The sequence below is a fragment of the Prosopis cineraria genome, unplaced genomic scaffold (genome assembly GCF_029017545.1).
Source record: "Prosopis cineraria cultivar Desert tree isolate PC_DT_omini unplaced genomic scaffold, ASM2901754v1 PC2039, whole genome shotgun sequence".
Taxonomy (NCBI): Eukaryota; Viridiplantae; Streptophyta; class Magnoliopsida; order Fabales; family Fabaceae; genus Prosopis; species Prosopis cineraria.
In genome coordinates this window covers 11979-23882 of record NW_026557364.1, presented here as the reverse complement: position 1 = coordinate 23882, position 11904 = coordinate 11979, and the positions used below count along the sequence as shown (strand labels likewise).

The 11904-nt window shown below is 37.5% G+C and overlaps 1 protein-coding gene across 1 annotated transcript; it reads left to right on the top strand.

Annotated features, from left to right (window-relative positions):
- The first annotated feature begins 4675 nt into the window (after positions 1–4675).
- On the top strand, positions 4676–10004 carry LOC129301311 (inositol transporter 1-like). Its single transcript, XM_054939885.1, has 7 exons — positions 4676–4742; positions 5835–5890; positions 6476–6505; positions 6663–7046; positions 7886–7993; positions 8091–8276; positions 8970–10004. The coding sequence occupies exons 1-7, from the start codon at positions 4676–4678 to the stop codon at positions 9618–9620; spliced, it is 1482 nt and encodes a 493-aa protein (XP_054795860.1). The 3' UTR covers positions 9621–10004.
- Positions 10005–11904: the final 1900 nt, after the last annotated feature.

Genomic DNA, 11904 nt, shown 5'->3' with positions numbered 1-11904 from the left:
ACTAATACAGAGTCATGACCTCTAGCTGTGCGAGGCAATCCTAAGACCAAAATCCATACTCAAGTCTTTCTAAGTTGCCTCAGGAATCGGCAAAAAAGAGTTATACCAACCGGTATTTTGTCGCCTGCTTTAGAAGTTTGACAATTTTGACATTGAGACACTATGCGAGCCACATCACGCTTGAGTGAAGGCCAGTAGAACCTATCTTCGACTAATGCCATTGTCTTATTAACCCCGAAATGACCAGCTAAACCTCCAGTGTGTAACTCCCATATAGAAAATCTCGCATAGAAGTACGTGGGATGCACAGCTTGCTCCCACGAAAGAGATGACCGTCTTTAAGGATGAAATCAACATGCTCATGACGATTATCACTGCGAACTTCTTGGTATATTATCCCAAAATCTGGACATGAAGCATTGTCTTCTTTCAAGTTTTCAAAACCAACAACACTAACGCTCATAATGTGCAATAAGTTGATCCGACGGCTCAGGGCATCAGCCACTATATTTTCTGTTCTTGAATGATGCTTGACCAAAAAGTGAATCCCTGAATATACTCAACTCATTTAGCATGTTTAGCATTTAAGTGCCACTGAGAGTTGATAAACCTAAGCGCCTGATGATTAGAGTATAGAACAAATTGTTGCGGAAGAAGATAGTACTTCCAATGCTCAAGGGATCTCACAATCGTATAAAATTCCTTGTCATAAGTGGAGTACTTTTGTTTTGCATCATTGAGTTTTTTCGCTAAAAAAAGCCATAGGGTGACCTTCTTGGCTTAGTACAACCTCCAATTCCTGTTCCAGATGCATCAGAAGCAACTTCGAAACACTTTGTAAAATCCGGTAAAGACAAGACTGGAGCTTGAGAAAGTCTTTTCTTAATATCTTGGAAAGCTACGGAAGCTGTAGATGTCCACTAAAAACTTGTCTTGTTTTAAGCAATCAGTGATAGGAGCCATAATGGTACTGAAGTTTCTAATGAAGCGTCTATAGAAAGAAGCAAGGCCATGAAAACTCCGTACTTCATGGAGAGATTGTGGCTCAGGCCATTCTTGAATGGCTTGGACTTTCTCAGGGTCAGCTGCTAGACCCCTTTCAAAATTATGAAACCCAAGAAGAGGACTTGATTTTGAAGAAATGAACACTTAGGCAAGTTAACATAAAACTGTTTTTGACGCAAGGTGAGAAAAATTAACTTGAGATGTTCCAAGTGTTCTTGTTTTGACTTGCTAAAAACTAGTGTGTCATCAAAGTATATACCACCAAAAACTTTCCCAAATATGAGCAAAGGAGGTGAGTCATTACTCTCATGAATGTACTTGGGGCATTCGATAACCCAAAAGGCATGACAAGCCATTCAAACAACTCATCTTGCGTTTTAAAAGCAGTCTTCCACTCATCTCCAGGCTTAATCCTGATCTGATGATAACCACTTCTGAGGTCAATCTTTGAAAACCAACTAGATCCAGACGCTAAATCAAGCATGTCATCAAGTCTAGGAATGGGAAACCTATACTTGATGGTGATCTTGTTGATGGCTTTGCTGTCTACATACATTCTCCAAGAGCTGTCTTTCTTTGGGGTTAAAAGAGCAGGTACTGCACAAGGACTCATACTATGCTGGATATAACCCTTTTCCAACAATCCATTGACTTGTCGGTTAAGCTCTGCTCTATCCTTAGGGTTCATCTTGTAGTGCGGTAGATTGGGGAGTTGTGAACCTGGAATGAAATCAATTGCATGGTGGATCTCTCTCATTGGTGGTAATTCAGATGGAAGCTCATCGGGAGTGATATCCTTGAAATTGTTGTAAGAGCTGTTGCACTTCCTCTGGCATTTCTGAAGTAGTAGCAATTCGTTGCGAGATCTTGGATACCAAAATAAACACGATCGTACTCTCTCTGCTTTCTTGTACAAACTGTTTTTCTGTCAGAAGATGCAAATTGTGGGTTTTGGGTTTTGTGCCCTTTGATTTACTTGAGCCTTTGCCTTCGTTGTCAGGCTTAGCAGGACGTAACAGGATCGTCTTGCCTCCATGCTTAAATGTATAGGTATTCTCATGACCATGATTGATAACATTGTGGTCATAAAGCCACGGTCGACCAAGTAAAATGTGAGCAACATCCATTGGAAGAATATCACAAATAATATCTTCTTTATAGTCACCTAAGTGAAGAGGAACGCGACATTGTTGGGTGACTGGTAAAGAAGTTTTGTCGACCCATGCAACACGAAAAGGTTCTGGGTGAGGTTCTGTCTTGAGATTGAGTCGGGCTACTCCTTGACTAGAAATAACATTTCTAGAACTCCCTCCATCAATCACCAATTTGCAAGCTTTATCTCCACACTTCACAAAAGTATGGAAAATACTTGTTCGCTTCCATGAATCACTAGGCAGAGGGACAGATAGAATGCATCGCATAACTCCAACTCGACGTGTCTCACACCCATGTTCATCAATGATGATGTCCTTATCGACATCTGAAGGACACTCAACTGGATCTACGACAACGTTAGCATTTGCATTGTCTTCCTCACCTTCATATTGTGAGTCAATAACTAGAGTACGCTGTGGGCATTTTGACGCAATATGACCTTTGAGTGATAGCGAAAACACTCGACAAAGGAATTGTTATAGTGGGAAGCAAGAACTATAGCCTCACTAGGCTGCTTAGAAGTATTACCCCTTAACCCAATTGCTTGAGTAGGTGTAAAAGACGAGCTAGGCCTAGATGTAAGTGCTCCTGTTGGTCGTTCAGACAGACTGGAAGTTCGTGCTTGTCTAAACTGATTGCTCTGCATGTCGATACGCTTTGCAGACGAGTACTGTGACAGAGACTCTACTTCCAAAGTCTTATGATAAGCTTCTTCAAGAGACTCTGGAAAGTTTAACTTGAGCTCCTTCTGTAGATATGGCTTGAGACCATTAACAAACTTGGTAATGGTATGCCATTCCTCTTCATCCACGTCACATCTAATCATAAGGTCATCGAATTGAGAAATATACTCGGAAGTTGTGGAGATTTGCCTCAAATTAAGTTATTTGTCATACAGTTGACTCTTATAATGAGTCGGCACATATTTTTCTTTCAGCTTGGCCTTCATTTCATCCCACGTCTCAATCGGTGGATAACCTTGTCGCTCAATGTTCCTTTGGACATTTTGCCAGTATTTCCTAGCAGATCCCACGAGCTTCATCTTCGTAAACCGAACTTGCTGAATATCTCTCGTCATACCATTCAAAATAATCTTCCATGCTGGCTAACCAATCCAGGAATGCACTAGGATTCAATCATCCATCAAACTCAGGAGCTTCAACTTTAACCTTTTTGGTGATGTCATCAATATGTGTCCTTCTAAAGCCTTCTCTACCATTCCTATGGACTAACTGGTATGGTCTATGATGTTGTTCTTTAGGCTCTTGCCCATCCCAAGTATCATCTATGTCATTAGAATGATGATTGGTAAACTCATGAGGAAATGTTCTGCTATGTCTTTCACCCATAGCTCTAGAGGAATGACCAATCCTAAGGGAATTACCTCTAAGTTGATTGCGGACTGGGAATTGTTCATTTTTAAGACTTGACTCTCCTCTAATGATAGGTCTTTCGAGTATCCCTTCAGTTGTTTTCCTTGTATCTTGTCTGTATGTCAACTGAATTGCACCCATTATCTCTTCAAATTTATTGTCCATGAATTCTTTAATTTCTTCCAGCCGCTGGTCCACATATGCCCTTTGAGTCCTTTCAGATTTCTCAAGATGATTTTGGGTGATTTGGGAGTTATTAGCCATGGCAGATTTTAGGGCAGTAATTTCTTGGTCTAATAAAGCTTGCTTATCGTATAAATCATGAATGGTCATAATGACAAATGGTATGGTCAATGCAATGAGGATTTATAACCTAAGGAAGAAAGGCCCCCAAGTTGCCCTCACCTAAATAGGTGAAGTCCCTTCTTTAACAACACTAACCCTCTGAGAATTCAAAAATTCCACAGGGATCATATGCTAAATAGGTAACAACTCGAGTGAAGTCTTCACAGAAATCTTCGAAGGTTCAAAAACCTTTTAGGAAACTGTTAGAAACTTCAACTAACCTAGGGTAATTTTTGGACACAGGTATAGGGCAGGATTGTGTGTGAGGTAGGTGTCTTAGGTTATACGAACACTACTATCAAAAGTCACAAATTAACAACATAATGATCAATGTAAATTTTCCTTTTTTTATATATATATATTTTCAAAATATTAAAACATGATTAAAAAAATAAAAATAAAATAAAAATTGCAATGCTTAAAGAAACCAAAGTACCACACAACAAAGATTTCAGAACTAGCTATGAATGAAACACCTCCTTTTAAGAACCAAGTAAGCCAGTTAAATGAAAGGGTCGTCGGCCTTACCAGCGTTGCTTTAGGAGCTCAAAACAAAAAGTTTTACCCCCAAATAAGTTTTAGATGATGACTTGCGCCTCTCAGCTCCTTCAGAGTTAAAGAAATTCCGTGAAAACACACAGAAAACATTGAAAATCTCGTTCTGGCCACGACTGTACGGACGGCGCGCATGACGGCGCGCGAGGCGTGAATACCACGCGCAGAAGCTCCACTGGCACGTGTGACGGCGCACAGAGGTGGTTTTTCTAGTTCTGACCGGATTTTCCCTTCTGAGCACGATGGTAGCGTCCGTTTTTGGATCCGACGTCGGGAAATGTGATTCTGGGTGCTGGCAGCGTGAACAAAGTATGCTGAGCTTCCCTGAGAGTTTTCCTTCGATCTCCGGCCGCAGAAACAGCCTAGGAACGTTCAGAGCCTTGCTCTGATACCAAATTGATGTAAAACACACACACTCACATTGATTTGAACAGAATAGGATGAGGAAGAAGAAACAGAATCAGAGAGTGAGAGGTGAAGGGGGAGCGAAAACAAAGGGGAGAGATGACAGAAAACAGAGAAAGCAGGGGAAGTGGAGAGGACGCAGAACTGATAGATAGGGAATAGAAGGGGAGAGACGCAGGGCTGAGAAACATTAGAGAATTGATAGAAAATATGGCAAATGTTAGTATTTTGTAAGTTTCTTTCTAAGGAAGGAAACCTGACCTGCTTTTGTTTTTTTTTACTCTTTATAATTTTAAATCTGCAAGTTGAGCTTTCCTTATAGGGAAGGAAACCTCAAGCTTATATTTTATTTCATTTTATGTTTCCTTCATAAGAAGGAAACCTTAATTGTGGCTTCTATAAAAAGCCACCATGCAGCACATGTAAGGAAGTTTTTAGAGTTGGAATGAATGAATTGCTAAATTTTGTGAATGTTTCTCCCTGCGTCTCTCCCCTTCTATTCCCCTATTTATCAGTTCTGCGTCCTCTCCACTTCCCCTGCTTTCTCTGTTTTCTGTCATCTCTCCCCTTTGTTTTCGCTCCCCCTTCACCTCTCACTCTCTGATTCTGTTTCTTCTTCCTCATCCTATTCTGTTCAAATCAATGTGAGTGTGTGTGTTTTACATCAAGATGCCTCTTCAACTTCTACAATTATTGATGGTTCTGCCCTTGTGACTGATGGTGTAAACTAGAATAATGACAACAAAGACAGAAAGGGAACCCTTGATGCTATTTTGCTGTTTATCGGCACAAAGGAGAAATGTGGAAGTTTCATTTCAATTATACTGATCGAAAGCCATCAAGAGAGATCAATAACAAAGGTTACGTTGCTGTCCCTGAAGGGACTTCCAAACCAGCAAGCAAACCGACAGTTTTTATGTAAAACAGGTTAATTTACATCAAAAATAATTAGCCAAGATTCCTCTTCTAATTCCAACATTGCTTCTGGAACTATAGCCCTGAAAGGCAGTTCTCCTGGTACTTTTGATACTAATTCTACTATAGTGGATGAGGTAACTTGGATAATTGTTAGGGCCTCAGACCAAATGACTGGCGACATGTTGTTATTCCTTAATGCAGCCATTGAAAAAAAAAAATATAATGAATGCTTAAGCCTCTAGGGTATATGTGATAAAGACAAACAAGAAAGGAGTTAAAAAGGAATTTGCAGTGCTAATGAGAAAGAAGTGGCTAGGGAGCAGTTGGTGCAGGCTTTGAAAGGGGGAAAACTGACTGAAAAGGAGGAGTTTGAATCTGGTTTTTGGTGCAGACAGCCAACCTTTCAAAATTAAGTGGTTTTCAGTCTCAGGTGTTCTTATGTTGTGTCTTACCTAGCTTTTCTTTTGGCAAAGAAAGTATCTTACCTAGCTTTAAGTGAGTGTTTTTGTAGTGAGGTACTGAATGAATCTTCATTTGCTCTTATTTGAGAGCTCTTTTGGGTTATAATACTCGTACCTTTTGTTTTAAACAACTTTTCTTGTTTCTGCTGTGTTGATAGGAGACTCTTATCATCTTTTATGTCCTTGTAAAATACTCTGACCTGTAGTTATTATGTAATCTTTTTGGCGTGACTGATCAGATCTGTTGTTAATGTGTAGCTTGTCAGTAGTTATGGTAAAACTGATCAGGTCCATAATTATTGAAGGACTATTACAACTTTTTAAATTCTCTAAATTTTTTCCTTCCAATTGGCTGAACATCAAAAGCTGTCCTCTCCTTCTGTTTCAGTCCTCACTTGTATAAAATGCTGCACCCACTCTGAAATTTATCGAGTAAAATGATCAGACTGTTCTTAATGTTTCCAGCCTTTTTCCTAATTGTTTGAGTTGCCAGGAAACAATTGTTAGCATGGCATTGGTTGGTGCAATTCTTGGGGCAGCAGCAGGTGGTTGGATCAATGATTCTTATGGACGAAAGAAGGCGACCCTTATTGCTGATGTTATCTTTGCTCTTGGATCATTTGTCATGGCTGCTTCGCCAGGTCCTTATATTCTCATATTTGGACGTCTTCTAGTTGGTATTGGTGTGGGTATAGCATCTGTCACTGCTCCTGTGTACATTGCCGAAGCTTCGCCATCAGAAATAAGGGGAGGATTAGTAAGCACAAATGTGCTTATGATAACTGGTGGACAGTTTCTTTCCTACCTTGTAAACCTTGCTTTTACGGAGGTTAGTTTTTGGTTCTTGCTGTTTGGTTGGCTTTTGTTTGGTAGCAATGATCATAAAGATATAGAGACTCAACTTTACATCCTTGCGTGAGCTATGCTTATATATAGTTTTCATATTATGCATAGCATTGATATTTAAAGTACTTACAGTAGATGGTAGTCAGCCACATCAGCTGGTGGGTAGATATCTCAGGATGAAAGCAATTCAATGGTTAGACTAGACTTTGAATTTCATTCTTTACTTATTTGTGTTTTCTTTCTTTTTCCAGTTGTAATCTTGTTTTAAATGTTTTTAATTCTATTCTCTTTTATTGATTTTTAAAGTTATAGATTCAATATTAATGTCAGGATCAACTTATGTATCCTCCACTTGGAGTCAATGTCTATTTGGTAGAAACTTTTTATGGAATATTTTTCTTAACTAACGACTAACATAAGATTTCTCATTTTTCTGTTAAAAATCAAACTGCAATAATGACTGGAAAGAATATGATACATAACAGAAAGTTTGATTGCTTGGCTGCGTTTTCTAATATATTCAATTAATTAGAAGTGGTTTTTCCTTGTAGAAAAATACATTGCCATGATTTGTGTAGCACTTATGAACTTATTACAAATTGTAGCTTCAAAACAGTGATACCATTACCTTCCACATTTAAATTTCTGAAAACTTAAGGGCTTCACTGTTCTTCTATTTGATAAAAGCTAGAAAAATATTAAAATAACATTGACAGACTGAGAGAAGTTTCATATTTTGGGAACTATTTGGTTCATAAATATTACATTCCTGTTTCGAACTTATTTGCTTTCTGACCACTTACCACATTCTTCATCAAGCAGGTCCCTGGGACTTGGCGATGGATGCTTGGAGTTGCAGGTGTGCCAGCAGTTGTGCAGTTCTTCCTCATGCTCTTCCTACCTGAATCCCCCAGATGGCTTTTTATCAAGGTAAAAAATTGTATATTTTTTAAGAAAATTTTTGTCAAAAATGTGCCTTCAAATTATGGTGATTACTGAGTATCCTATATCTTGTCTTTGAATGCAGAATAGAACAAATGAAGCCGTTGTTGTGCTTACTAAGATTTATGACTATGCTCGCTTAGAGGATGAAGTTGATTTCCTTACAGCTCAGTATGAACAAGAAAGCCAAAAGAGGAATGATATCAAATACTGGGATGTGTTTAGGTCAAAAGAAATTAGGCTTGCTTTCCTTGTTGGAGCTGGACTTCAGGTACTTAATTAGGACATACATTGCTACAAAACATAGCCTTAGAAGAGCAGAGTGACATTACCAAAAAAGAAAAGAATATCAGACTGACAGTTGTGAATGCCCCTTGCTGTTAAAAGGTTGAGGGGGATAATTCTGATGAACTGATCAAATTATGGGTTGTTCTCTGGAAAGTTCCGCTGTCACTTTACAGTTTAAAGAACAAGACCAAGCATGAAATTAAATGTCAGTTGGGTTAATTCAGCTAGTTAGATTGGCCATCAAACTAAAGAATGTAATTTTAGTTTTTGGTCATTTGAGAATGTATTAGTTGGTAGTTACATAAGATTTCTATACTTCTTTTAATATGATTATTTATATGATAATATGTAGATGGTACAGAGAAGCAAGGAAACTGGGATTACAGAATAATGATAAATTGAAAGATACAAAATAAATAAAGAAACTAGGGTTAATAAGTAAGTGGGCCTAGTAAACATAAGCCCCATTTTGATGCTCTCTTTTGGAGAGATATATATATATATATATATATATTTTTGCCAAACTTTTCTCGTTGTTGTTAAATTCATGTATTTGTGATTAAGCCGTTTAAGGTACTTCTTCAATTCTGGAAGCATGTTACAATAAGCTACTGTACTTTGTAAATGACAACATTTTCATGCAAGTGTATTCTTATAACATCCCATGGTTCTGCAGGCTTTTCAGCAATTTACAGGTATAAACACAGTCATGTACTACAGCCCAACAATTGTCCAAATGGCTGGCTTCCGTTCGAATCAATTGGCTCTTCTTCTATCCCTCATTGTTGCTGGTATGAATGCTGCTGGTACAACTCTTGGCATCTACCTCATTGATCATGCAGGGCGGAAAAAATTGGCCCTTTCTAGCTTAGCTGGAGTAATCGCCTCTCTGATCATACTTGCTGTGTCATTTATTAACCAATCTTCTGGCTCTGCAAGTAATTTGTATGGATGGCTTGCAATTGTGGGTTTAGCCATGTATATTGCTTTCTTTTCTCCTGGAATGGGACCTGTGCCTTGGACTATGAACTCAGAAATATATCCCGAGGAATATCGCGGAATATGCGGGGGAATGTCAGCTACCGTGTGTTGGGTTTCAAATTTGATTGTGTCCCAGACCTTTCTATCAATTGCTGATGCCGTAGGGACCGGTCAAACTTTCTTGATTTTAGCTGGCATAGCTGTACTGGCCTTTCTCTTTGTGGCTGTGTATGTTCCAGAGACCAAAGGATTGACATTTGATGAAGTGGAGCTGATATGGAAGGAGAGAGCTTGGGGCAAGAATCCAGACACACAAAGCCTTGTTGGGCGTGGAAATGATTCCTAGATGTACATCTTTATTCATAAGTTTGGTAAGCAATATAAAATTCGAGTGTAGTAGAGAATCCTAGGCGTGCTCGAGCTTCGTTTCATGTTATTTATTAATATGTTATTCGTCCAATTATCTTGCCCGATGTAAGTCTATTAAGAGTGCAGTTGTGAGTGATTATGGTGGTCAAATCTAATACAGCAGCTTGAATATGTTGCAAACCAATGCCATATAAGTTGCTGTGTTTCCAGTGCAATACTCGCAGTTAATTTATCATTCGTATGGCGGCTTAGTAGTGAGATGAAATGATTGTTTAATCTTTGCCTTATTCCGAAATTTTAAGGGTTTGACAATGTATATTCTCTATTAATATTGGGTGACGTATGATAATGCCTTATCCTATGATTGACAATGTGTATCTTTTTTATTGCGTTACTACAATGTGAGTTCTGTATTTTACTATTTTACATGGAGTTTAAGGCACATACATATTCCTCTAATCCTATTTATGAGGTACAGAAAAAAAGATTAATCATATTTATAGGGCATTTCACCATTTTTTATGTACGATGCTTATCTCTACGTTTATGCCTTTATTAAAGGGAAAATCATAGCCAAGAATTGTTAGAGGATTTTATTTACAGATAAGGATCATAGGACTAAAATATAATTAATTTTTAGTGTAAAAAGAAAATACTATCACTCAGTTTTAAAAAAAAGGAAACATTTTTTTGTTCTTATTAAAGTAGAAACTTCTTAAATTTTTTAAAAAAATTAATAATGCTTATTCACTTTTATGCTCAAACTTTAGGGAGAATATTATCATATTTTTCCTTTGGTTATATTTATAATTTATTTTCAACATGTTTCATGAGATTAATTTTTTTTTATTACATATATATAGGAAGGTTATTTTACTTACTCGTATTAATTCTCATCCACTTTTTAACAGAATGAAATAGAATAAGAGCATTGCATTACTTAATTTTAAAACCCTTTAACCAAATTCATAATCTTCGGGATTTTGTAAATTTACCCAAAGAAGTAGTTGCCTATTATTGTACTACTTCAAACGTACAAACCATATCCTCCCTCATCCATAATTTGTCTTTTTTGTAAATTGATCCTCCACAGTACAAGATGCTATTGTATTAAATTTTGTTGCAAGTTTTAGAAGGCTGGGAGCTCAGGAAGAGGTTTCACTTGTTAAAATCAATCAATATATAACATGAAATATACATAGTACAGGTAACTGTACTGTTCACAAATGAACCAAGGAGTGGAGCATTTGCTTGGTCAAAATTTTGCACATTGTCAAATTAATCTCATCAAATTTGGATTGGCCAGTAGGAAAGGGAGTGAAGATTATCGTGGGATACAAAGAGACACATCACCCTCAATCTTCCATCGTAAATGATCTAGAATTCAAAACATAAAATTCGTCCTTTTTTTTTTAACCTGAAATGAAATTCGTCTTTTGAGATCTTAGTTTTAGTACCCTTTTTTCTATGAAAAGGCAAATAGACAGTGCATACTTATTTAAAAGTTAAGAGTATTCGCAAAATCTCAATCCGTTTTTTCATCCTCCTTTTCCCTTTACTTCTTAATTATGACAATTGATGTCATTATATCAAATAAATTTGTTTTAGTCAGATTTGATGAATGATCATAATTAAGTCTATGCAATACACTATGACTTTACATGTATGTGTGAAAATATATAATGTTTAATAAATTATACAGGTTAATAAGACTGGTTATCTTACATCAGCAACTGCCTAACATTTAAGAAAAAACGTAGGCAAATGAGATATTTGCATCCCCCAAAGAGGTAGCAAGAGCACTGCTCTGGTAGGAAAAAAAAAAAAACACACACACACACACACATTCTTACAAGCATGCAATCCGCCCGCCCGCCCGCCCGCCTACGCACGCACGCACATGTATGATTCTTATAAATGGATTTCCACATAAACGATACTTACAACCAAATTACAAATTCTTCTAAATTGATGTCATGTAAAATTCATGGAGCATAAGAATTTGGATTTAGATATTATGCATATCTATTTCACTACTGTGAGTTGGAATGTGGTTTCCTGCATTTCAACAAACAATCAAAAACTACTTCCTCTGCTTCCCTCACCCCCCCCTCCCTCTCTATAGGGTCTGGTATATCTACCATGAAGCAAAATCCCATGTTTGTCGTCATTGTAATCTAAGATCCCCATGTGAAAGAAGGAAAGTATTATCGTCACCAAAAAGTATATTTCTGTACTCTAGAAACCTTCAGGACTCTATA